The 26,367-nt window shown below is 40.8% G+C and overlaps 1 protein-coding gene across 3 annotated transcripts in view; it reads right to left on the bottom strand.

The window, feature by feature from the left end:
- cep112 (centrosomal protein 112) overlaps window positions 1-26,367 on the bottom strand; it is a 139,817-nt gene that overhangs the window by 96,325 nt on the left and 17,125 nt on the right. For 2 of the 3 annotated variants that reach the window (XM_084744375.1, XM_084744373.1), the window contains 10 exons: window positions 22,604-22,651; window positions 22,423-22,497; window positions 13,108-13,194; window positions 8,088-8,187; window positions 7,502-7,620; window positions 6,825-6,968; window positions 1,582-1,736; window positions 1,235-1,364; window positions 1,015-1,107; window positions 658-717 (listed from right to left, as the gene is read on the bottom strand). In XM_084744375.1, coding sequence (XP_084600501.1) covers window positions 658-717; window positions 1,015-1,107; window positions 1,235-1,364; window positions 1,582-1,736; window positions 6,825-6,968; window positions 7,502-7,620; window positions 8,088-8,187; window positions 13,108-13,194; window positions 22,423-22,497; window positions 22,604-22,651 — 1,011 coding nt within the window. The remainder of the gene's footprint in view (window positions 1-657; window positions 718-1,014; window positions 1,108-1,234; window positions 1,365-1,581; window positions 1,737-6,824; window positions 6,969-7,501; window positions 7,621-8,087; window positions 8,188-13,107; window positions 13,195-22,422; window positions 22,498-22,603; window positions 22,652-26,367) is intronic. The other variant, XM_084744374.1, reaches the window with a different exon arrangement.

Below are 26,367 nucleotides of genomic sequence, written 5' to 3'. Positions count from 1 at the left end.
AATAAACGCACAGAGGCCCGCTAAGTTCTTGCAGGTGTATCAGCCAGAGGGGCCCCGTCTATGCCAGCCTGCCACCAGCACTCACATTATTACTGTGGCACTTTGAAGATGACCCAGGTGCAGAAGGTCTTTAAATCCTGATTTTCACCTGAGAAGTCTGGCCTGGACTGGTCTGGTCCAGCTCAGATCATTAACAATGGTCTTCTCACTCTATGGTTTACGGCGGCTCTATGGCTTTGAAGACCGTCTCTGAAAAGTAAAGACCTGAGCGAAAGGGCAATTAAGTGTAGGCCCTGGTACACTGACAGAAGAAATGTCGCTTTAGAATCTCCTCTTTTGCCAAGTGACTCTACAAGTTTATTTGGATTTGCTTATAACTCCCATTTTCAACTTTCTGTGCTTAATAACTCTAATTCTATTCTATAAATCCTCCTCTTTCTTCTCTGTCCAGTCCTACATCTATCTGTTAATCATGGCTCTGATTTTACGAGACCAGACATAAAATCTAAAAGTTGGGGGGACCGAAAGGAACATGTGACTCCAGGCTTTGATCTCCACTTGACCGTAATAACTTTGTCCAGGGCTGTTTTAATGCAGCGACAGAAGCTATGGAGCCCAGTGGATCAGTTTTCCTGAAGGAGCGAGTACACACACTACCTTTTTCTCACAGTTGATCTGCAGTTCATCTTTTTCCTGTTGAAACTTCACCCCTTGATCCTGAAAGGAAGCAGAAATGATACTGTATGGGAGAGGTGACACTGAAACATATCAAACTAAAACAAGAACATTGTTACTTTAAGTACACTCAGAGCTGGTATTTGTACACAGGCCTGGACCATAAAACAATATAAAACAATGTTGATATGTACTGGCAATAGACATATCTCGTCTTTGTAATTTATTTAAATTGAATATAGGTCAAAAAGGATTTGCAAAGGATTGTATTATGTTTTTGTTTACATTTTTACACAACGCTCCAACTTTTTTTGGAATTGGGGTTGTAGAAATGCATACCCTGATTTGTTGGTGTCTTCGATGTTCACTGTCCAGGAGCTGCTGTTTGAGATGAGCTGCAGTTTTCTCAAAGTCCTCAATCACCTCAGAGGCCTGGAAAAAGGAGAAACAAACAGGAAACTGGTTAAAAATGTGGCTAAACTAGGCGCAATTTTGTATTTTGCATCAATCAAAGGTAAATTTAGCAGACTGGTAGGGAGAGCCATGTGGTAATGTGGACCTTAGCGGCAGACAGAGCATGCTCCTGATGTAAGTGGCTCATGTCAGTCTCATGTTTGGCCTGGAGTTTCTGCACTGTCCGCTCATGCTGCTCACTCTGCTGCTCCTTCTCCTTCTGCAGAATCATATTTCTGTGGACAGTAAAGAGCAAGACAAGGCAGTTAATACACGCACACTGAGCTGTCCCGCTTCCAACAACATCAATTAAGTAATTGCAGTTATTTGATGATTCCTTAAGACCCCAAGCAGATACTTTACAATAACATGTCAACAACATGGTCTTGAGGAGTATCCTATTTTCGACACTCCCACAATATTTCTCCCTTCATCACTCCCAGTTATACATACCGCCTGTTGGCCTCCTGCAGCTCGGCGCTGATGGATGCAATTTGGATCTCCAACTCGGCCTTCTCGTGTGTCACCTTCTGACGCAATGCGTTGCCCTTCTCCACCTCCACCGACTGCTGTTTCACCCGCAGCTCCAGCTCGCGCACCGTTTGTTCCTGGACCCCAAGCAAATACAGAAACCAGTAAACCAAACAGCTTCAACCACTAAAGGCACCAGCTTAAGAAAAATATCATGGGTGAAACAACTGGGAGCTCTCATTGTGAAGTCACACAGAAGTCTGATTGCTAATATAAAGGGATGACACCGTCTGGTCAGTAGGTTGATTTGATATGCTGTTGTCTGACAAAATTCTCAATGGTCTGACAATCGCTGGTGTTACTTTCATAAGGAGAAAATTGCCTCTTAATACATTATTTTCAGGGGCAGGACACATGCAGACCTATTTTATTTTCGAGTGACAGGCTATTTACTCAGCTCCAAACTAATTGACAGCATGTCAAAGAACCAGCATATATCTCCACTTCAGTCACCAGCACAATGTTATAGTTCCACAAACAGAGTCCTTCATGCCTTTTCAACATTCTACAAAAACAGCGAACAGTACGAAAAAAGAAAAAAAGAAATTATCGATACATACTGCTTTTGTGCTTATGATCAAGTCTAAAGCTAGTGCTGGAGTTAAAATAAACTGCTTTGCACTGGTAGTCTCTGAAGATCTGTGAGTCATCAAAAACAAAAACATCTTCTCTATACAAACTGTAGCAAAGGTCAAACCAGCAGAAAACCTTTCAATGCTACACAGGGAAAGATCTTATCAAGTGAAAATATTTCTGTCTGTTTTGTTCATCCAGTGTACAAAAGCTCAACTGCAGCAGTTTCTGAACTCAACTGTTGTGCCTTTGAAAAGTTTCTAAAGCTGCAAAACTCCAAGATACTATTTCACCTTGTTGCCCTACTTCTGAAATGTGGATCAACTCATGGCAACACGAGGCAATACCGGGTCGTTCTCCTGTTTGGAAACTTAAACTGACTGTATATTCACCTGCCTGCCATGTGGACATACTGTTGGAATGAACATGTTCCAACTAACAACAGACAGCAATTAATAAATCCCAACTGTAGCTCGAAAAAGTTAAAGAGTTCTGACTGTGGAACAATGTTTTGATCAGTGGGTTCCTGATTTGTTTGTATCTCATGCTCTTTTCTTATTGTGTTGGGCAATTAGATGAATATATCAGCCATGGGCAAGTCACCAGAACAAGATGACAGTACTTCTATCCAGGATATTCTGGCTTCAGTTTTGTACAGAGGGAAGAAGTGGAGCCACAGCATCCATCTTTAGGAGTTTATATGCGCATTTCTGGTGAAAGTACAGTGTAATGAATTTTCTCCACTCTATGCCAACATCGTTTATTTCAGTGAAAAACATCAAAAAGTCAATCAGGATTCTGATTTTCAATAAAGAAAATGATCAAAGTCCAGCTGATGCAGGCGGCTTCTTCCGGCATCGATTTGATGAAAAGAAATGTCCCCTCTCTGCATACAGTGCCCCACCATGTGCATGTGTGTCTGTGCTTGTGACAGCGTGGAATGCGGTGTGGGCAGGCTGATAAAGGCGATGACGGGGTGCTGATTAAAGATGGAGCGTGCTAGTCCATCTAGACGATGACAGAGGCTGGCGATGACAAGGGGTGGAATGACGGCAAAGGAGAGAGCGGTGCGTTTGAAAAGAGTATGAGAGCAGTGCCCGGCGAGGCTGCTGAGAGAGATTTCTGTCTTTGTGTTAGCAGTGTAGGGTGCTAAGAAAAGGAACAAGGGGTCTGTGTTGTGCAGGGACGCGTGCTGACACTTAGCTCTCTGGCAGGAGATGAGAAGAAACGCGTCTCCATGCTAAGGCTGGAACAGGCACACCTGGACACACTCAGACGGAGCAAATTACGTCCCCTAATTAGGTGTTTTAGAAGGAGAATTACAAGGTGTGAAGTGCAGACTACATAAGCTACATTATGAGCTTCTGTCCCTGTCAGAGATTTAGAAGCAATAAAGTCTTTGAAGGTAGAAAAAAAAACATGTAATTAGTAACAAAAAGTCATACAGAGTGAAGGATGATCTTTTACAGTTTTTGTATCAGATCTAAAGCCAGCAACTGGGAGACAGCCTGCATCACTCATCTCCGGAGGCTTGTCAGGCTGTGTGTATGTAGTCATGTTGTATTTCAAACTCTAGTGTTGGAGGACAAGCAGCAAGTGGAGGAGAAAGTCTGACAGAAGACATAAGTAAGAGAGACAGAGTAAACTGTGGACTTGTGGAACAGGTGTCAAACAAATACTCCTGCAAGTTTGTTTCCCACTGCTTTGAAATGACTATGATAGGATTGTACCTGACTTTTTTCTGTCAAATCAGATTTGGCCATTATATACGAATATCTGACAATTTGTTCTTTCTCTTTTTCAGTTCAGTGTACCAGTCTAAATTTCTTTATCACCCTACATAAGTATGTTTTAACAATAAGATTCCTGTTTTCAAGTCTGTCCTAATCAACTCTGATGTGAAAATATCAGATTTACACATAGTGAAATAGGTAAAACTGTGCGTTGTGCAATTATTTCATTTATAAAATTGCAGTGCAGTGCGGAGCCTCTTTCCCCAGGCTACTGACAGTGCTGCAGCCACCGTCCGAGTCACCTGCCCTGCACCTGTTTTTTTTTTTGGTGTTTCTGTTGAGTCAAAATGAAGCTGGCGATGTTAAAATTACACTTTTACAAAGACAGTGTGGTGAGTTTGATGAGAGCAAACTGTTTAAAAAAAGGACTCGCTCACGATCCTTAATGTTGTCTGTACATTATGTCAAACAGCAAAAAAGAGCACAAACAAGCCTCCCCTGGATGCTCTGCGGTGCACTAGGGTTAAGTGGCTGAGTGTGTCATCTGCACTCCATTTTGATCACTGTTCTCAGCTTCTATCATGGCTAGTTTTGTCATTTGTGCTGCCATGTTGTTGCATTGTTCTGTGTATAATTACTCAGATGAAAAATGAGAGCTGAAACCTTCCTACCACCATTTCACCCTCTCATCCAGCGCATGTTGGCAAGACAAGACTAACTTCAAGTTATTTTAAAAAAAAAGCTAATTTCACAGTTATGTTGCACACACTCATAAGAACAAAAGATAACAAAATCCTAGCAACTAGCAAGACAGGGATAAAAGTTCATCTCTAACCACTAGACAATTTTAATCATATCTCCATTATCAGTCCTTTGGGTATGGACGTGCGTGGACTAAAGTCAAGAGTTTGTCTGGTGCAATACCTAGACAGATACCGGCTTGTCTATATTTTCCGACACCTACTCAGTCACTCTATCTGCTATGCCCTGTGCATAGATAACGTCCAAAAATAACAACATCTGACATATCTGCAAGCCCCCCTTGTGAGATCTTTGATCTGTGTTGGATAGAAATCCAACCAGGTAGCAAGGGGCAGATGAACATTCTTCATTTCACTGTTATTAAACCAGATCCAGTGCGCCGTATTTGAATGAACATGAATCATCAATCTGAGTTTGTCTTGGCTTGCATGCTTTTCATGTGAACTGGGTGAACTTTTCACATCGTGTCCTGGGTTTGAACTTTGATTAAGCAGCTACATCTCCCCCTCATAGCAAGCAAATGAGTTAGTAGTGACCTGAAAGATTATTTACACAATAACCACATGCTCGAAGCTGCTAAAACTCCTGGCTGCTGGGTTAAACAAAGAGAACTGAATATTCTACAGGGTGCAAAATGTCTTCATGTTGAATAAACTCAGGTCTTCTGACTGGTGTCTTGAAGGATGAAAGACAAACCTTTTCGCAATAAAACAACACAAAACAATATTGATTTGACAGGATTAAGCTTAGAGACACCAACCATGACACAAGGGTGCTGTAATAACTCACCTGAGACAAAATCTACACTGAACATCCTACACAAGGCACGTGTGTATGTGGAAGTGAGCCCAAACTCATAGCAGGAGAACTGCTAATTTACAGTGACAGAGGGCTCTTTTTATTCTCGGGGGCCTTGTATGTCCTTAATTATTAAAAGAGGGGCCTTACCGCCAGCCCCGCACTGTCCAGTGTTTGATGCCTCTTAAATGTGGGCCTGCTGACAGATTAAGGCCAGAAGCAGTGTGTGTATGTATGACAGCCCATGAAAGCGGATACTGATAACAATACTATTTATGAAGCAGTGTGTTCGGCTGGCCTCTGGTGTTGATGGTCCCCACTAATGAAATGTGCACAATCCCACTTAAAAGCAAAGTTCTTGCATGTGACATCAAAGAAACTGTTGCTTTGGGAGGTGTGCATGTATGCCGTGCGTAAGATTTAATACACCCTTGGATCAAAGCCCTTTATAAAGATGATATGAGTCATTCTCGCCCAGAGGTTACAGGATGTCTCCCTTCATTTGAGCCATGGAGTGGCGGCACAGGTCACCGTTTTATAATTAGAGGTATGACAGATGTAAATGCTTCCCTTAGAGCAAAACAAGGCGAGAGCTTTATGCAAAAATACACCCATCCTGTCAACCAGAATCCTGTTTGTTCCAGTGAAAGTCTAGTATTGGGCATGGAACATAATCTGCCCACATGAAGTGTCTGAACACTTGAATCTCCTGCTGCTGTTTAACATGAATCTGCAAAACAGCAGCAAGCGAATGCTCTGTCTAAAGCTGCACTCAGCCCATTCCCTTTGGTATAAAGTGATGATCACATACAAATGGAATAAACATGAGTGTACCAATCCAAGTTAAATCGTGGTACATAAAGTAAAGTTAAAATTTTTCAAACTGCTACAGCTTAATGCCATTTAGAGCCTACCACATGCAAATGTCTCTCATATACATCAATGGCTGTGAATAATACAATCATTGAGAGCCTGTTAGTGAACTGAGTCACCGTTACGTCACGTTTAAACTAGAGATCAAGACCATAAACTAATTTCTAGACTCTGAGAATATGTCATTTTCTCATAGACTTCCATATAATCTGTCTTTTCACAATCAGTGGAGTCGCCCTGTTGGCCATTAGAAAGAACACAGGTTTAAGGCACTTCTGCACTGGCTTCACTTTTCAGACCCAGAGGCTCCATCCACTTCTGTCTATCAATGCGCTGATGAAACTTGATTTTCCTTTAGCTTGATCAATATCTAAATCCTACACACACATACAGAGACACCGATTCCTGCTCCTGCACTGTACTCACAGTTGCCTGTGACCGAGCGTCATACTCAGCCTCCATCTTGGCCAGCCTGAGGTTGGTATCCTCCAGCAGCTCCTGGATGTTCTCAGTGTGTTTTTTTTGCAGCTGAAATTTCTCTTGCTCCATCTCAGTCACAGCAGCATGCAGCTGGAAAAGCAAAGAATCACCACATATCAGTCACGCATCTTTCTCCCTGTCTTCTTTCTTTTGTCGTGGTTTCATAACTCCTTGTTTCATCAAATTTAATTCTCTGGGCATCTAATGTCGTGCTTATTCAAGAGGAATAAACATCATTTATATGGCTAAGTAGTTTTATTATTATTTCATCTGAGAAAAATTGTTCCACAAGATTACTTATCTTGTGCTAAGTGACCCAGAAGAGATGAGTGGGAATCTCATCAGGATCTTATTAAGCCCCAACAGCTCTGTTAGCTCGAGCTATCAGCAGTGAAAACACAATTTACCCAGGGCAGAGAGCATTCATTTTTCATCACTAAAAAACCCACACTGACTTAAGCACAGCATGAAAGAATAAAGATTTTTATAGCAGTATAGCAAAGTCTGCCTGCTCGCAGTGAAGTCTGCTGGTCTCACGCTATCAAACGGTCTTCCTCTGGCTCAGGGCTGCTTACAGGGGGCTGGGCTGCAGAATATCCAAGCCCTTCAACTTTTCCTCATACCTTCTTCTCCCACTCGTTTTTCAGGGAGTCGGCGCTCTGATCCGACATCTTCTTCAGCTCAGCAATCTGCTTCTCTTTGCTCTCGCAGATGACCTGGGATTCCCGCAGCACACTTTGAACTGTGGGAGAGCACGCACACACACACACAAACGCAAACACACACAAAGAGCAGTCAGGCCCTGCCTCGGGGTATGTACGCAGATGGACACACACACACAGACAGACACACACTCATGCTCATTGATGCGCTGTCAGTAAATCAATGCCAATAAAGATATTGCTTCTATCACATGGCCAGTAGCGCTTCTCTTTGCCAAGTTTATACATTTCTCATGAAATGCTTTTAGAGACGGACGAATGAGTGGAGAGGAATGAGAGAGAAATAGGGAAGAGGAAATTAAGCATAAAGAAAAATGAACACATTATGAGATTAAACTTTAGATTGAGCAGCACAGCTGGAGAACGTCACTCTACACCAGCACAGTGTCTTGTGGAATTGTATCTTTTCTGGCTTTTTACGCTGAGTGTTCAGAGACACCAGTATAAACATCCTTCCAGTTAACCCTGCAATCCTGTGACCTCTCACCTTTCTTCTCCAGCTTACGGATCGTCTCTTCCGATTCCTTCTGCTTGGCTCGGTACATGCTCTTTATCTCCTCAATCTCACAGTTTTTTCGGTCAAGAATCTAAGGAGGGAGAAGGAACTTGTTTTTAAAACACATACTGGGAAAGATAAGGCTTTTTTTTTTACTGCTGAGAAAATGGTCACATTATGATGGTTCTCATTAAAGTGTAGCAATCAAATCTATTCCAAAAAGCTGTGAATAGACAAAGTTTTTCTCAAGACAGTGACAGAGGAGTGACAGGCTGTTAGTGACAGAGGCTAAATTTAAAGGTACCAATTGTGAATCACATATAAACAAAAGAAAACACAACCACCAAAACTCAAAAAAAAAAAAAAAACATTGGAACCTGAAATCACTTTTACATAAGGGTGTAATGATTCTGCTTTCACCTATGCACTTTGAACTATGTCCTCAGATTCATGTCCAGACATCATCTGAACGTGCCCTTTCATACATGCAGCACACATTAGGAGATTGTCCACATCAGAGGTGTTCATACATGTAAGAAATAATACGTATGGCTTAGGCAAGGGGTGGGACCTGCAGAGTATGCAGGAGGTGGACGACTCATCTGTAGTGATGACCGTCTTTACTCTGATATCAAGTCTCAAAAGGATTGCAGTGTTCCTACTCTGCAGCGATTACTACGCATGTCAGAGTAGGGCAGGACATGTCTTTGCCATCCTGGGAAAAAAAAAATCGCTTCCCAGCAGGAGAGTCTGGGGTGTGCTGCTTTTCTGACTGTATTGTGATGTTTTCACATCACAGATGACAAAGTAAGGCATTAAAGCGTGAGTTTAAAAAATATTAGGCTTGTGTAGGCTGATGGTAATCGGCAAACAGTCTGTATGAAACAGAATTCTTAAATCACTGAACATGCAAGCAGCTTCACATCATGCAGCATCATCAACATGCCCACTCGCTCGCTCGGGACACTGAGATGCTCTATTCACACAGGCAGCTCACCCAGACTCAGGACTAGGGAGCTGGCAGACTTAAGTCCGGGCCAAAAAATGTGTTGCGGTGCATGTGAAAAGGGGGCCCAAGATTCAATGTGACTTTTGAGTTCAAGGTCACAATTCGATTTAACCTTTACTTAATTTTGCACAGATGGCTATGCCATTTTTAGAATACTGAGTCTTGATTTGTCAACAGATCATTGGTTTTACGCCCTAACAGCTGTCATTTACATTTTCAAATTCTTCTGTAAAAAGATGGTCTACCATCTATCTATAGTATTAAGTGTGATAAAACAGCCAGCATTTTACACTGTGTCTATTAAGTGTTGTTTTTTTCTTCAAACACATGCCAGACACCAGAAGTACATGGGACTGGTGAGAAGAAAAAAAAAAGGCAGATGCCTTAGGTTGGAAATGCAAGTGGGCCTACTTTTACTCCTACTTGAGTAGGAGGCCTTTGTAAAAAAAAAAAAAAAAAAAAGAAAGGAAAGAAAGAAAAACAAAGCACAAATACCACAACGAATAACAACTGTATCTAAATAATCAATGTTTTGTGATATGAAACTTTTTTTTAGTTACTTAGTAAAGTTATTGAATGTTGCAACAAAACAGCACTTACAATACATTTACATTTAGTTATTTATTGGGACAAGGACCATTTTGTATACATAATTCCCTGTATGACCTGACGAGACTTCATCCTCCACATGCTGATCCAGTCCTAAGGAGACGATGGGCTAACTGAGTGAAATGGCATCTGAGTGAACCACCTGTGCTGAGGTGTGATGAGGTAACTGCATCTGCTTGCTGCTGCCATCTGTGAGTAATTAGTTAAATTAGGCTACGGAGAGTTGGAGCTCCAGTATAAAAGGACAGTCTAGCACTCTCCATGTGGAGGAAAAGCTGTCTTGGCTCAAATACGTAACACACATACTGTATAATATATGTACATTATAGAGTTGGTCGAAGGGTTTATCTACTGCAAAATTTCCCAAAAGATTCTAAACAAACTCTTAACAAGTTCTTAACAATAAAATTATGGTACGGTCTTTCTCTTCTAATCACCTCACCAAATTCTACTCTCACAATGACACAATCTACTTAAAGGATCAGTGTGTAGATTTTGGTAGGGCTGTAATGATCCAATTACCTTCCAATACAATACTATCATGATACTTGGGTGTCGATTTGATATGCATTGCGATTCTTATGCATAGAAATTCTACAAGTATTGTAATTTAATATTAGGATTTTACTTTTGTGTGCTTTTTTAATACCAAACCATGGGAGAAAATTGAATCATACACATGTCAGTCAGTCAAGAGTTCTATTTTGGCAGTATAATTTCTATCCTGCATATAAAAATAGTAAATAAAATACTTTTTCATGTAGAAATGTGAATCCAGCTATCCAGCCATCTCCATGGAGGAGGACCTGGACCTTCTGTAGGTATAAAGGCCTAATTCTAAGGTAACGAAAACCAAATTATTCTTATTTTTAGGTGATAATGAAAACATACTTCTAAATATTATATTTTATTTCTGCCAAGAGATTCCCTTATTCTTACACACTGGTATTTTAAGCATAATTGATAATGGTATCGGTACTACCCATCAAATTAACTAAACAGATCAAAACAGACAAGTCCAACAACAGACAATGCTTTCATTTTTCTGGCTGAAAGTAAGAGCTTATTTTTCCGTCAGGAACTGTCCCAAAGCCCGTAAGACTTTTTATCTCTCTAGCATTTTGTTTTATCCAAGTGCACTTAGTTGCCAGGCCTGTCATCCTGTGCGTGAATGGGATGGGGAGAGATGAAAGGAGGATGGGCCGACTGGAGCAAAGTTCACAGAACATTTAGGGATACCCAATTTTTTTCCATTTTGCAACCCCAGAGAGATTGTTGTCCTTTTAGGGGTCCACCACGCAGGGCAATGACACAGTGTCAGGTCCAGAGAGAGTGCACTAGACGGTGGGAAATGACAGCTTTTAGGGTGCCCATTTTAGGCTTTTATAAGACATCCTAATGCAGGGGAAATCCAGCCTGGCTGTCCATGACTTTAACCAAAATTATTAGTGAATAGAGTAACTGAACTGGAGAAGAAAACACACTGACAAAGGCTGGAGTTAGAACATGAGCATACTTTCTGTACAAACAAATTTCATGTGTTGTTTTCTGCTGTATGCTGCAGGGATGTAACGAAACCAAAAGCTCACAGTACAATAACAAGTCCACAATATGACATTTATTGTGATATTTTTTAAAAAAGGCAAGACCTTGTCAGCATTAAATTTGTTTTTCCTTTTAACAGGGACAGTTAATGATAAATAATTAATTGATTACTTGCCATTAAAAATTTAACTGATTGACATGGTAGTAATTGTGTCTCATTTGACATTGTTTTCTCTGTCAGAGCCATTTGTTGTGAAAAAAACTATGGAAAAAACAATAAAAATGAAAATGACGAAAAAATGTGTGTTTTGTATTATATTAATAATTACTGAGTGATTTATTAATTGATTACTATTACCTTAAAGCACTTCTTCTTTCCCTCTTTAATAACCTAAGCATGAAATGTCTAAGGAGATGAATGCTTGAATTATGTATGTACAAACTGCAAAACAATACAGAAGTCTCTAGCTGTCCTTTTATGAAATAAAATAAAAATAAAATAATTAATCATGTAATATCACATTATGTATTGTCACAGTCCAATATGGTATTGAGACATTTTTTTACTGTGATGTGCATGCATGTTAAAAAAAAACAAAAAACACACACACACATAAAGATGTGGTTCTTCACCTGAGGTTATTAAATATTTTAGAACTACACACAGTACTGATCCACAGCCATTAGCATACAACACTTCAGCCTGTTCTCTCATTACCCTCTCCATTTCGAGCAAGGGGACAATGACCAGTAGCCTTTCAGCAGCATATACATTATTCATGAGGAGACTAATTAAAACTAAACCTAGCTTGCCTTCCTTCCATCAGGCTCATCAGAGTGCACCCCTGAATCACTCCCCCTTTGAAGCCATTAGAGGGAATACTGGGTAAAATTCTGAGGAAATTAAATCGGACATAACTCGCAATCTGTATGTAATTAAAGAGAGGGAGAGAGAGAGCTAGCTGTCATCCTGTCTCTTGTCAAACACAAAGAAGCAACGGGCATCTTAAAGTGGAGAGAAAATTGGAGTGTTTTCTCTGTTTTATTAAAAGCTTCTGTGGCAGCAAAGGAAAGTCATACCGAAGACGTGACAGATCCCAGGTGCTTGATCTGCAGCCTAACTGATGGGCAGCCAGTGTGAAATGAACCAGCTATACCGCTACTTTCAACAGCTGACAAAGAGCTTTGAAGAGATGATTATTCGCAGGATTCGCAAATAATAAGACCGGGCTTCTTTCCTTTTCATTAGCCACCAAGTGAAATCAAGAGTCAATGATGGGCGCCATAACGCAGGTTAACTAGTTAACAGACCTGCCTGTCCAGTTACCCCAGAATATATCGAGTCAGTTGAAACTCTTTCGCAGTATAAGCTGAAACTCGTGGATAGTGGATATTCTATTGATACCAGCCCAGTTTTATACACTTGAAATCATGGTTTCCTGATGAGATGTAGGGACTGAAAAAGAGTCATTATTTCATGCCAGTCTCAACCAAAGAAAAGCAATAGATGTCCAGAACGGGTTTCAGCCATGGTCAGACTACACCCGTCTCTTGCGGACTCTAAAAGAAAACTGTTTGCAGAGGCAAAGTCAGACTATGGCCAATTCAATGTCTATGCACCAAAGACAATATGACATTATAACACTTCATTCAGTAAGTCTGTAAGCAAATTAAATGAATCTATAACTACAGGATCTTACGTGTGACACTACAGTCAAAAATCCTGAAATCAGTGACATCCATTTGCCTATTCTCAAATGCTACAAAATGAAGCATTAATTTTTTTTTCTGGTGGACTATCCATCCACAAAGCTGCTGCATATTCAGAATTTCAGTTTTGATTCTTACTTTCTCAACATCTGCATCGTGTCTCTGCTGCATCTTCAGTTTCTCCTCCTGGTGCTTGGCCTCCAGAACTTTGATTTTCATCTCAGCCTGGAAACACAAAGAAAACCAAATGTCTTATACAGCATGTAACACAATGGACTTGGTGGAGCACTTTTAGCTCTCGAGTGAATCCGTTTTTATTTCCATAAATGAAATGAAAAAGAGCATCTGTTTGAGAGATTAATTATTTTTTATTACCAGACAACACAAGCAACATATTTTGTTCTAGGAAGTTAAAAGTTGAGATGTGTATCCTTTTTTGTAGACACTTTGGAAAAAAAACATCATCATATAGAGCGACAGGATAACAGAGATAACATAAACAAACACAAGTGCAGCTGATGATGAAATAAACCACATTAACATTTAAAAATATTTATCCATGCGTAGAGCTTCAAAAACCATTCTAAGATGTTCTCAACTGTGTGTGTTCATGTTCGGGATAAAATCTTCAATCAGCCTACAGTAACAAAGTCAAAGCCGATCATAAAAAGACGGCTGTTTTCATCTGAACGGTGTGAAAAGTTCAGTGTTGTCATGAGCACGTTGGAACAGATCTCCAACAGCTAGAGGGATTCCCAGTCTTAGTCAAATAAAACTCCAATGAACTAGTCATCACCTACTGTAACAGGCTAAGAAAATTGCAATCCATTTTTCATATTGTATGATGTTTTTATACAAAATGAGCTATTAGTCATTCATCATTTCTTGAAAATAATTATCACCTCTGGCATGACAATATTATTCACAAACATGGCTTGGTCTTTGCATGACTGCATCTGTCTGCAGAGGGACAAAGGCTGGGTGTACCAACAGGGATTAATTTTTAAACCTGCTTAAATAACGGTTTACCTATGTTGCACCAAACTTTTAAATTAGCTTAAAATCAATTAATTAAAGTTAAACCTTTTAAACTTCAGTTTAGTTTTTTATTTATTTTTTTCTGGTGCATCAAAACTTTAAACTCAAATTTAAACTGTGATCCAGTATTAACTTTAAACTTAAACTTGAGGGGGTTAAACTTTTAAAACGGCTGGCTTTTTGAGATGGACTGGGCAAAATAATTCTCACTTGAGCCACTATGAGTAGGCTAACTAAGCTAATTAACTGTGTAGGTGGAACCCTGTCAATAATACTGGGTGACAGATTTTTAAAAATTGTATCAAGTATCTGATTAGGAAGAACAGCCTTAACAACCTTGTGAGGCTGTAATACTCATTACACACAAGAAACACACTGTGTTGAACAAAGGGAGAGGCAACCGTTCTATTCTCAGAGCCTGACCACTGGTCAAAAAAACAGTAAACTTTTGCCTGAGGCTGTGCCAGAGAAAAAACAGTGTCATGTAAAATAAAGGGGCTTTTAAGCTGACAGTAGACAGCAGATGGACAACACCTTCAAGGCAGCACAGGAAAAAACAAACACAAACAGTTCAACTGAATGGAAGGACAGTATGTAACAAAACCAGAAACTCAAGTTACGATAACATCATGATAAAAAGTCCACAATACAATATTTATCACAGCATTAAAAGACAAAGAAAAATGACTGATGTGTACAGCATTTTTTTGCTTGTATGAAACTATTTTTCCCTGACATGCTTCTGCTTTCCTTCTGTAATTAAATTAAATAAAAGTAGCCAGCCACGATTCAAGCATGTGCAAAAAATTGGCAGGAATTATATTTGACAATGAATGAAATAAATAAAATATATTAAAGAAAAATATTTTGTGTCAATTATTTAATGTAATTATTCGAGTCATGTATGTAGTTATAAAATGCAGCTTTCTCTTAATATTTTCTTGCAAACTTAAAAATAATTTTTAATTCTATCCAAAATGTAAGGTCATTTATTCATTTTTTCCACTTGAAAACATGCAACACATGGAAATTCACAGAGATCCTTTGACAGACAGACAACCGGTCATTCGCTTTGATGTCACTACTCATGTTTAGTCACTGTCTGTCCTGGCGTGTTAATCAACCCTGGAGCAGGGTGACACTGTTCTTCCTTTGAAGAGGTGTGCTTGTGTGTGTGAACATGTCAGCGGTTAACAATATCCTGAGGCAAGCTCTTGTTTGTTTTTAGTCATCAAAACAATTAAGTCGAAAATTCCCACAACGTTACTTGGCGCAGTCAAACCAAATTAGACCTTCTTTCAGTATAAATCAAAGGGAACCTATGATGAAGGTCTGAATTAAAATCTGATTCAATTTCAAGTATGGGTGTGTGTATAAATATTGACACAATGCAAGACGGACATGAACAGTGGCTAATGTTTTGGAGGAGAAAGTCACAATGTCACTTTCATTCGTCACTCGAAATATTATCTTTTAAACTGACAAACATCATATGTTTGGTACAATTCAAGTGGGATCAAAAAAGAATTTGTCTCTCGCCATAGTCACACACACACACACACACACACACACACACACACACACACACACACACACACACACACACACACACACACAGTTCATATGTCCCATGGTGGTACACCAGAAGAGAAGCAACTTTGACTTTTTGATTTTACAGAGGAGTACAGAGGACTGATAGAGAGAAGAACATTATGATGTCACAGTGAAGTTGACCTTTGACCCTGGATACAAAATGCCACTTCATTATTTTATCCTTTGTGTAAAATTTTGTCATAATCAGCGTGTGAATTCTTGAGTTATGGCCAAAAATATGTTTTGTGAGGTCACAGTAACGTTGACCTTTCACCTCCAAATTTTTATCAGTTCAACCTCGAGTCCAAGTGCATGTTTGTACCAAATCTGAAGACATTCCCTCAAAGCATTCTGTAGCATTCACAAGAATGGGATGGACGTACAGATGGACAGACATACATGCAACACGACAGCAACCCGAAAACACAATGCCTCTGGCAGAGGCGGCGCCAGCGCAGAGGTATCAAATAATAAGTATCCATGCTTTAGGATTGAAATGGTTGAATCTATAAAAAACAAGCTTAAATTTTGTTAAGATGTCAGCACGTCATTTTTGGATGATCCTTCTGAGCACCATTAAAAATAAAGTCCAACTAAGGTACACAAAATTGCCTCCTAGATGCCTCCCCTCATTACTGCACTCCAGATGCATTTATTCACTGTATCCTTGACAAAGCTCTGTTAAATATTCCGTCTCTTTCTTCTGTGTCTTTTTTCTTGATTTACCACCATTTCTTGTGCAATTGAGGGGACCACAGGAGACCTGTCAGAGTAGAAAGGAAAAGGCAAAAGAAAGAGGGAGAAAGAGAGAGGGAGAGAGATGGCAGTGATTGAAAAGCAGAAGAGAAAGCGGAGACCTGATTCTGCCGGCACCTAAAAAAAAAAAAAAAAAAAAAAAAAAAAAGCACATGTGGGGGTGTCACTTTCTCATCCTCTCTTCAAATGCTCTTTGGAGAAAGTTTGTCAAACTAGATCAGGGGCGTTTGAAACTTGTTTATAAAGGCGTCAGTGAAGGAAGGAGGAGGAGGAATGTCGTACACCTAAGGCGTCTGAGATGCCTTCAATCAGCCCGACTGGGTGGTACAGCTTTTTTCCCCTCTTCTCTTCTTCAGAGTTGTAGCGAGCGCTGTAAGATGCCATGTTTTTTGACACTTCGCTCTTGAAAGGATGAGAGGGAAGAAGTGGCGTGGGGAGGGGGGTTATGAGAGAGGGAATGCGAGGAGAAGACGGAAACAGTTGCTTTTTCTGCTCTCAAAGCCAGCGCGAGGTCAAGGCCTTTTTCCTCAGGGGGGATGTGTTCACAAATCGTCTGCTAACTGTTTGGGCTCCACAAAGCAAGGTTGCGTTTGTGCATCTCCTTCGTCTTGCCTGAGATGTACAATGTCCTGGTGTGTCTTTCATCCTCAGTAAACACAGATGCTCTACGATAGTCGGTATGCAGCATTCTGCTATCTACTGAGGAGCAGCTAGGTGCCATTTCCACAGTCTGACAAGAAGTTAATTTACTGTAGTCTGCCCAGATAGTAAGGTTGGATAAAAACTTTGGCTAAAATTGAATCTGTGCCTCATGGTTTTAGAGTAGGGTAGCTCCAAACACAGAGTAAGTAAACAGATTATTACTCCCAAATGCTAATATGAAAACATCAAGTAGATAAGAATCAAGGACAGAGGACTGAAATGCTTGAAATAGTAACTTTATCATCATGGAACTCTGTTCGTCCCTTGTGTCTCCCTGCCTGAAGCACCATCTTGAAAGCCAAGCAGCAGAACTAGTCCCCTTTAAACTACTAAGGCTCACTAGCTTGCTCTTTTTTAGCTTTGAAAAACGTTCAGATAAGACGGGCTATGGCCCTCTAAATCACAGGCTGAGAACTCAAACTCTGTCCCAGAGGATCCTTAGATTAGAGAGACTGCATCATTATGGCAATGGAAGGCAAAGGGGCCTGATCCCCCAGTCAGGGGGCTTGTGACCATTAGAGTGTGACTGCTTGACACTAACACATTCATCTACCACACTGTGCCTGCTGCCAACAGTCTCTCAGGTCAGGTACCAAGGGGTTAGTTTGAAGAGGGTGCACACTCACACACAAACTTTAAAAGAAAGATGGAATAATTTTCTTTAATCAGCCATTCAGTATCTCCCTCTGTGATCACATGACTCCAGCCTATGGCTAAGCCTGACTCATCAGTCGCCATTTAATTGAATTTCCAAAGAAAGACCCAGTCCCCATAATGCTCCGCTCTGCTAGGGTGTTGCTGCAGGATTAGCAGGACTTTGCTGCGCCTGCGAGACATTTTCCACAACTCACCCCTAAGCAAACACACTGTCTCAGCTAAGTGACTCGAAGCGATGTCAGCTTGCGGTGAAGTTTCTCAGCTGCCACTCATTGTTCCATAGGAAAAGAGCAGTCAGCATTCTTATCAATGCAGTCGGTAGCTTAGCTGGAGGATGAGCTCGGTGTGAAAGCTGAGATGTTCGTTAAGCTGTCCCCAGCTTAATGACATGTGGCGTGTGTAACTCCTTAAACCTGGGTAAATTTTCAACTAGGCTTTGGGGATTAAAGGGAAGTGATGTCACTGTGATTTCCTAGACTGGGCCTAGACAGCCACGCAATAACGGGGTTGGACAGGGCTTCCGTGGTTCTGCAGGAAAGCTTAACATTGCTATTGAGGATGATATGGTTAAGGTGGGACTGGGGAGTCACTTCTATAGGAAAATACTGTGCATGGGTGTGCATGCGTGTGTGGTCACAGCTGTATCCTGTGGGGTTCAGGTTCCTAAAGTCCACATAACACTCTTTTAATTGCTAATGGTGACTCAAGAGCCATGATCAGTGGGGGCATCTTAAATGATAAAAGACATAGCATGTCATAAACCACAGACCTTGTTATGATTCCCCTTATAGAGGGTATAGTCAAAAGGCACTTCCCAGAACCTTACAATGGAAATCAGATGTATTCTGCATAACAGGGCAAACTAGAATTAATGCCTTGCAGTTGTATGGCCTCCACCAACCAGTCAAGTTGCAATTTACATTCGTGTCTATCCAGACTCATTTAATGTATGTATTTAAGACTTAGGAATTTATAAACACTATGTGTCTTTTTGGGCAAAATCAAGGTTATCACTATGTTGACATGTATGGTTCCAGTGAATAATTTCCACTGAGAAACAGGCTGTCTTCACGTAGCGACAGAGGAGTACAGAGGACTGATAGAAAGCTAAACATGATGATGTCACAGTGAAGCTGACCATTTGGATATATGTCAGCACCTCATTATTTTATCGGTTTAGACAGTTGCATGAAATTTTTGTAGTATGAATTCTTGAGGTATGGCCAAAACATGTTTTGTGAGGTCACCGTGACCTCGACGTTTCAACTCTACTCAGTTCAACCTTGAGTCTAAGTGGATGTTTGTACCAAATTTGAAGAAATTCTGTCACAGGTCACACGTTCTTTAGATATTGTGTTCATAAGAATGGGAAGGGATGGACGGATGGACAGCCAGAGAACAAAATGCCTCCGGCCACAGCTGTTTCTGGTGTAAAGGTATTAAAAAAAAACCTGAACCCAAAGCCTCCTGCTAAACACTACAAAGAAGGCTAAGTCTGCAGCCATGCTCGTCGCTCTGGTAGGCTGTACTCAGGCACAGTCTTTCATTCTACAACAGAGGGCTGTAAAATGAAATGCAAGTTGCAATCCATTTATGTCCTTCACAAATTACCTAAATGAATGATTCAATATAGTCATAAAAAGTCATACAAATAAACTGTTATTTAACGGAAAATGAATTGAGGAATCACAGTCTGCCCATTAGCTGCTTTTTCATGCTGCACCTACAGCACCCTCAATACAAAGTCCGGGGATCATGTAAGACATCAGGATTCATACTCAGGAGACCATCAATGGCTGTGCAAAATTTTGCAACAATCCATCTAGCCGATTTCAGTCAGGAACAAAACAGAGGAACAAACAAGTGACCGAAAAAATTTTATCCCTTGAGCCATGCTGCTAGTAAGGCTAAAAAGCTATTTGTTGGCAGTGACTTCTACAAACCTCACAAGAATTAAGGTAAGGCCACAACACACACACTATATATATTTCAATAGTCTCTCTTTCAATGCATGGACACACTTTTTTTCACTCACACTTTCCCTACAGCTTTATTTTCATTCTATTAAAAAAATAACCTCTGTATAAGAGAGAATACAACATGCAATATATTGGCAACAGTAGGCAAACAGCACAACTCTAAGTACCATGGAGAAGAAAAAACTCCAGTTCTGCACCATTTCGTCTCATTTCCCAATGTGTCCCTCCCAGAGATTCTCTGTGACTTTCCTGAACTGGTTCCCATATTGAGAGTATTCTGGCCTCAGTGGAAATGACAAGCCAGTTCAGTTTCCTACAGCTTCTTTATGCTATAAATCAAGGCCACCTACATGCAGACTGAAACTGAATGTGCAAGGTATTTTGTCCACCGTACATACTACTTCCATAACAGAGGAGGACACAAAAATAAAATCATCCGTCAATATAATAACCAACAACCACAGTCTCAAAAATGGCTGTAGAGTTGAATCAACAACCTCTGACTCAATGTTAGCATAAACTGACCATTATAAGCTTCACACAATACGATTCATTGCAGGGCTATTAAACTGCATTGCAATACTGTAGACAGTGCTGATCTGAGACAGACACTAAGGTCCACCAAGCCCCTCAATTTGAAAGAAAAAGTACATTTTTGGTTGTTAAAATATAAACTTGCAACAATACACAACACAGACAGAGCTATTTAGAAGAACTTCACACAGTCCTCTTTAATGCTGACACTTGTGTTGTCTACTTTTCCCATGAGTTGTGATGTAGTGTTTCTTGAAGGCACTGTTTCCCAAGACAAATGAGCTAGACTCCTCCGCTAGTTGATGAAAGTGGTGGCACACACTGCAGTACATTATGTCCTCAGCTGTGTCATATTCTGGCTAACTCCACTCCTGCTTCCATTCAATCCAGGATTGTCTTGGGAGTTTGAGCAGGCTTAGTAAACCCATAATTCAGTAGCCCCAACATATCAGTAGCTAGCCGGTGACGAGTACTGTGTTACTGTGTAACGTTGTGTTCATGAAGGCTTGCAGTATGGAGATAAAACTTGATGGCCACTGGGGGCCACCTACATGAAATATTTTGAGGCCACAGAAAAACTTTTGGTGGCCACAAGCCATGGTTTCTATCAAACTCTGCTGGTGTACCTAATAAACTGGTAACTCCATGTATATCAAAGTTAAGTTGCCGTGGAGGTTAAATATGATCTTCTGAGACGTGATAAATTTATATTCCCACCACACACAGCTGTGCGTAGCCAGTCAGCCAGTCTGAGGCAGGATCAAACAGCATGGGACGCTGCTTTAATGTTTTCGTATTGGTGTTGCTACATTCAATATCAGCCCAAAGGTAGACCAACCGACTGGATGGACGTGAACAGAGGAGTATGTGCGTCCACGCATGTGAATCCTCTTTTGGCGTTCACAAATAGATCTTTGTTATGACAGGAGAAGAAGCCATCCTTGTCCATCCTGTCTCTGTGTGTTTCTTACTTTCTGTCCATTTTTTTCTGTCCTTCCTCCCTCCATTCTCTGCCCTCACCCGGTGAGGCCGATCTGACTGACTGGAGCGCTTTCCCCCGAGCAGACATGAAAAGCCACGGCTATTACAGCCAAGTCATGCTCAGTTTTATATTTAACAGTGCGGGTAAAGGCGGATGGTGGGGGGAATGAGTGGTGGTTCGGGAGCGGTGGGGAGGGGCAGAGGGGACTTCAAAGCATGCTTTCAGAATGGGATTTTCAGCTTAAATCCACATAAGGAAAAAACTGTCATCACTGGGAGCCGGCATTATTTTTTGTCTTCTGAGAGGAACGCTCGCCTCGACCATTTCGACAATACAAACTATGCACAAGGATGTATGTACACGGCTGCGGGGGCGTCTATTGCCATAAAGCAGTCAAGGGAGCTTTAACCCCTGTGTGTGTTCAACACTTGCTTCTATACAAATACTGGGCCTACTGAATTGTGAGTAGCAGGGATCTGGGCTTACTGGAGTGGGCATACTGTAAAGGGCAGTCTTAAATACCATGTAGTGCCTTTGTATATACAAAGAGATGGCATCAGAATTATGATTTTTATCACATACTGTAGAGGCTCTCAGGTAGTGCTTGAGATTGGTCTGGAGCTGTCATCTTTTTACCATCTCAGAGTTTTAAGCTTGTCTTTATTTCTTCTCGTCTGGACTACTGCAATGCAATATATATCAGAGCCAGGCCAAACTGTCACACCGTCACCTATTGCAAAATGCAGCCACATGCCTGCCAACAAAATCTAGAAAACCGTGATTGCGATTTTAATGTCATTGTACTCGTTACAAGTGAAATTTAGACTGTACTACAAGATTTTACTTTTTGTTTTCAAAGCTTTGAATGGGCAAGCTCCAGCTTATCTCAGTGACCTCTTACGATCCCTCCGTCTGCTTAGAACACTGTGATCATAAGATAAGCTGCTGCTTTCCATCCAAGAGAGTTGTTTGAGGCGTAAAGGTGATGGTGCTTTTTCTGCAGGCTCAAATTGCAGAACAGTTTTCCCCTAAATGTTTGATGTGCCCCCGCCATTGCTTAAAGTCCAGACTCAAGTCACTGTGCGTTAGCTCTCTTTCTGTCTGGCCCTGTCTTGATCTTTTCTCAGTCTCAATTCATTTTGGTCTTGGTCATGACTTGGTCTCCGTTTAGGTGGTCTTGACTACAACACTGTTGCTTACTGTGGTGCATACCCCATTGCTCTGTACAAGTTGTGGGACTTGATCATCAGCCATGGTGCTGTTCCTCCCAAAACTTGACTTGAAAATCTACAGAGATAAAAAGGAGCAAGAGTCAGTGATGAGGTGACTGAGGAGTTCAAAAGCAGCCCTTTTCTCTATGTAACACTGAATTAACCCACCCTTGACAACTTACCGGAGACAAGGGAATGGGCTTCTCTCGCAAATACCTGGGGTTTTCAATCTGAAAGAGTAAAAGAAAAACTTTAGAACTCTCTTTCTCTTCTTCCTTTCCTACAAAGCCTTACCACTATAAGAATCTAACCTCCGCCCTCAGTTTGTCATAAACAATGCGGGGAGCACATCAAAAGCCTGGTTCTGTGGCTGGAGTCTCTTCCGACAACTTTTGTCTATTTAGAAAGACAGAATGCGTCTGGCTACTTCAAGGCATTGTGTGTGTGGCCAACTCTGTTTCCGCTCTCGGCCCCCTTTGCTGTCCCGACACAGTCTTTTTGTCAACACTCAGGACCACTAATCTGTAAGCTATCCCCGGTCCGTTTACCTTCAGATGGAGACAAATGTGTATACATCCTTGCCAAACACAGCCACGGCATGTTCTTTGATTATAATATGAAACACAAGAGCTAGAAAAAAAGACTGAGCCGCTAAACTACCTGAACATAAAAGGGTCACAGTCCAAGTGACTCTGCAGCATTACATCAATACACCTCAGTAACTGTGACACAAACTGTTGACAACCTGCTATTTTCCTTCCACTATTTGACGTTAGTTTATGACCCCATTATTTTCTTGTGAACCCGCAGCATCATACAGTGTTTCTCTCATGCACTGAGGCTGTCTGTAGGGGCTGCCAACTAGCGGCAAGATCACGGCCTTTCAAAGCAGTAGAGCTGACTTTGGAGATGACAGCAATGACGCCCAATAAACAGCTCTGTTGCTAATCTCTTCGACATGGGGATGAAGGAGGAGAACAAGAAGGAAGAGTCGTCGTCGGTGGAAGATGCAGAGAGGGAGGTGGGTAGCATGAGGCTCATTCAGTGGTAAAAAAAAATGTGTTGTGAGGTGGCAAAACCCACGCAAAGCTAACTCAGAATGAATTAGAGATGAAGAAGCAGGACCTGAAAGAACCTCAGAGCTCAGGACCAAAATAGTTACAGCTACTGTATGAGGATAAAGTCACAATTTGTTGCTTCAGGGCGAGCCAGTGACAGGTGAAATAGATGAAAGTCACTCTGCCTCCAGACTAAGTCTGCATGATGCAGGTAAAAACAGGTCAGATGTTTTGTGGGCTGACATACTGTAAGCCTTGAACAAAGGGGGACATCCGGCTTGCACACAATCATGTTGATGGTAGACTCAGCTAAACCTTAAACATCTACAGCAGTAAAAGGCAACATACACATTAATGCAAAGTAATATCAATCCAAAAACATCAGATTTAATAGAAAAATACTGACAGTAAGGCTGTGTAACATGGACAAAATCAAATATCACAATATTTTTAACCAAAAACCAAAAGGCATGTTAAGGTAATTTTGTAATGATTCAAAACAAATCAACCTTTCTAGTGAAATAAACTTGGTATTAATTCAATTTTATGTCCTGATGAAGCCTGCAGAGTCAAAACACATTTGCATATCCATGAATTAATAAAAGATTTTTAAGAGTGCCTCTGATCATTCCAGACTGCCAACCATTACTTTACACCTTTATCATCAGTGCAGTGTTTATTTTATTTTCATCTAGATTTTGGGCCCATCCTTGAAGTGCACCTAATGTTTTCATCTTTTGCATGTTTTGGGTTGGTGAAGTGTCCCAAGCACATCAAAATAATGAAAGATTATGGGAATACAGGCAGAGGGCGGGATCTATTACAGACACTACCACACACTAGTCACTCATAAATGATGATTGAAAGGGAGTATTTATATGCGAGTCTATACACTGTTTGTAACCAAAAAAAAAAAAAAAAAAAAGCATATCATGCCTTTAAATTGAACTAACAACTCTTAAGTCAAACTGATGTTACTTTTCTTCTCATTATAAAAAATAAGGGAAGGGAAGTCTAATAATACGCTCATTCTGTTTCTTTAGAGACATAATTTAATGAGATGACTGAACTCTGTACAGTACCTTCAGTCAACTCATCATTTCAAATCAAATGACTTTGAGTTAGATGAACTCATGTTCATAAGTTCTTAAGTTTATGGAAAATGAATATTTTAATTTTAATCAACTTGAATAACAGAATGAGACTTTTGGTTAATAATCATCAGTAATGTGTATATACTGACTAATTTGGTAGCCAGATAATACCTAGAACAGTCAATTCACTGATATTATATATTGATAAAATAATGATACATTACCCAGCCCTAGACTGTAATACATGTACTCACAGAAAGACACATGCATAACAACAGACCACTCAGTGTAGTCAGTGCAGAGCAGCATCAGTGGTGTGTGCCATGATGTGTGATGAATTGCAACTTAAATTTGGCACTGGCTAAAATAAAAAAAATCTATATTCACCAAGTGATGAATCAATCAATATCCTTCTAAACTAGTGCCCAGGCTGCAAACAAGAATGGGATTTCTTTTTATACCCACAGACAGCCAGTCATCAGCCGTGATTGAGCACAGCCCACAGGGCAAGGAAGACATGTAGACTAAATGCTGTGGTGTAATGTTGGCACCGGGCAATACTAAACTTGGACTTGGTGCACACGTAAGCCTGTGTGCACACTCTTTCTCTGCGTGCCCACACACATGCTCCTGTGTGTGCACGTGTTTGTCCAGCCTCACAGCTGGCACGCTGTCCTGTGTCATTGGAACCTGACGTGGATGGATGGACTGACGCAGAAGAGGAACAACACTCCACATCACAAGGCCTGGCTCTCCAGCCAAACAAACACACAGTGATTGATGGCTTCCTAGTTTCGGACTAACGTTGAGCAAGCCGTCAGCACACCCACCTAACCACAGACAATGGACGGCCAAGTGGCAGGGATTTCCATTGAATTCTGCGTTGTTTGACAAAAATAGGCCAAGTTTTTTTTCAATTTTCTCTAGTTTGCATGCTTGTGTTTTCTTTACGGGCAGGTCAGTGTACGCCGCACCTTAGGCCCAGTGCAGACCAAAGATTCACAACAGAATTATTTGAAACTTTTGCAATGCACCATTCTGCAATGCTCTGAAAACCTTCCAGTTTATACCAAAGCAAGTAGACGAGATGGTCTATCATCTCCATCGCAACGACTCTGTACATCTGCTCAAACTGTGAGCTCTTTGGGCTTTTTTGTAGCTGCATATAATTTTTCGTCTGAAAATATGAATGAGCACAGTTATAGTGAGTTACTGCTGCAGACGCATTTCCAGCATTGATTAAATGGCAAAATAACAAAAGGTGTGTGCGGAGTGAGTGTGGCTCAATTGATTAATTGGTTTTACTAATAAACACGCCACACCATGCCTGATTCTGTCTGAATGTGTCCCAAAGCCTTCTGTCATACAGACACGATTGATCATCAAACAAAGTGATGAGGTGATCGTCTCTTTCCTTCGTCCAGAACTTTGACATTACTGACAGTTTACTGACTTTGTAATGAGCTGATTTGCTGTTGAAACAGAAGATATTCTAAAACCAGCCAGCCAACTGGCTTGAGTCGAGCTGAGACGGGCCAGTTCACACTGCTACAATACTCTAAAAGCTCATTTCTCCTCTACATTAGATACACATACAGATGAAGCCTTTTGTGGATACTTAACACACATTTTGTATGTATTGCTGCACAGACCACCACCATCTACAATGTTGCCTCCCCTTTTGCCTCTTTCTCAAAAGGTTCATTACTACAACCTCCTCCAGCATCTGTGTGTTTGTTGTTGTCATAGAGAAAGCATGGAAGTATATGGGCAGTGACAGTTACATTGTTTGAA

This window comes from Lutjanus erythropterus, chromosome 19, assembly GCF_056507025.1.
Source record: "Lutjanus erythropterus isolate fLutEry1 chromosome 19, fLutEry1.hap2, whole genome shotgun sequence".
Classification (NCBI taxonomy): Eukaryota; Metazoa; Chordata; class Actinopteri; order Lutjaniformes; family Lutjanidae; genus Lutjanus; species Lutjanus erythropterus.
The sequence above is the reverse complement of the archived record's forward strand: the minus strand, read 5'-3'. Positions and strand labels throughout refer to the sequence as shown.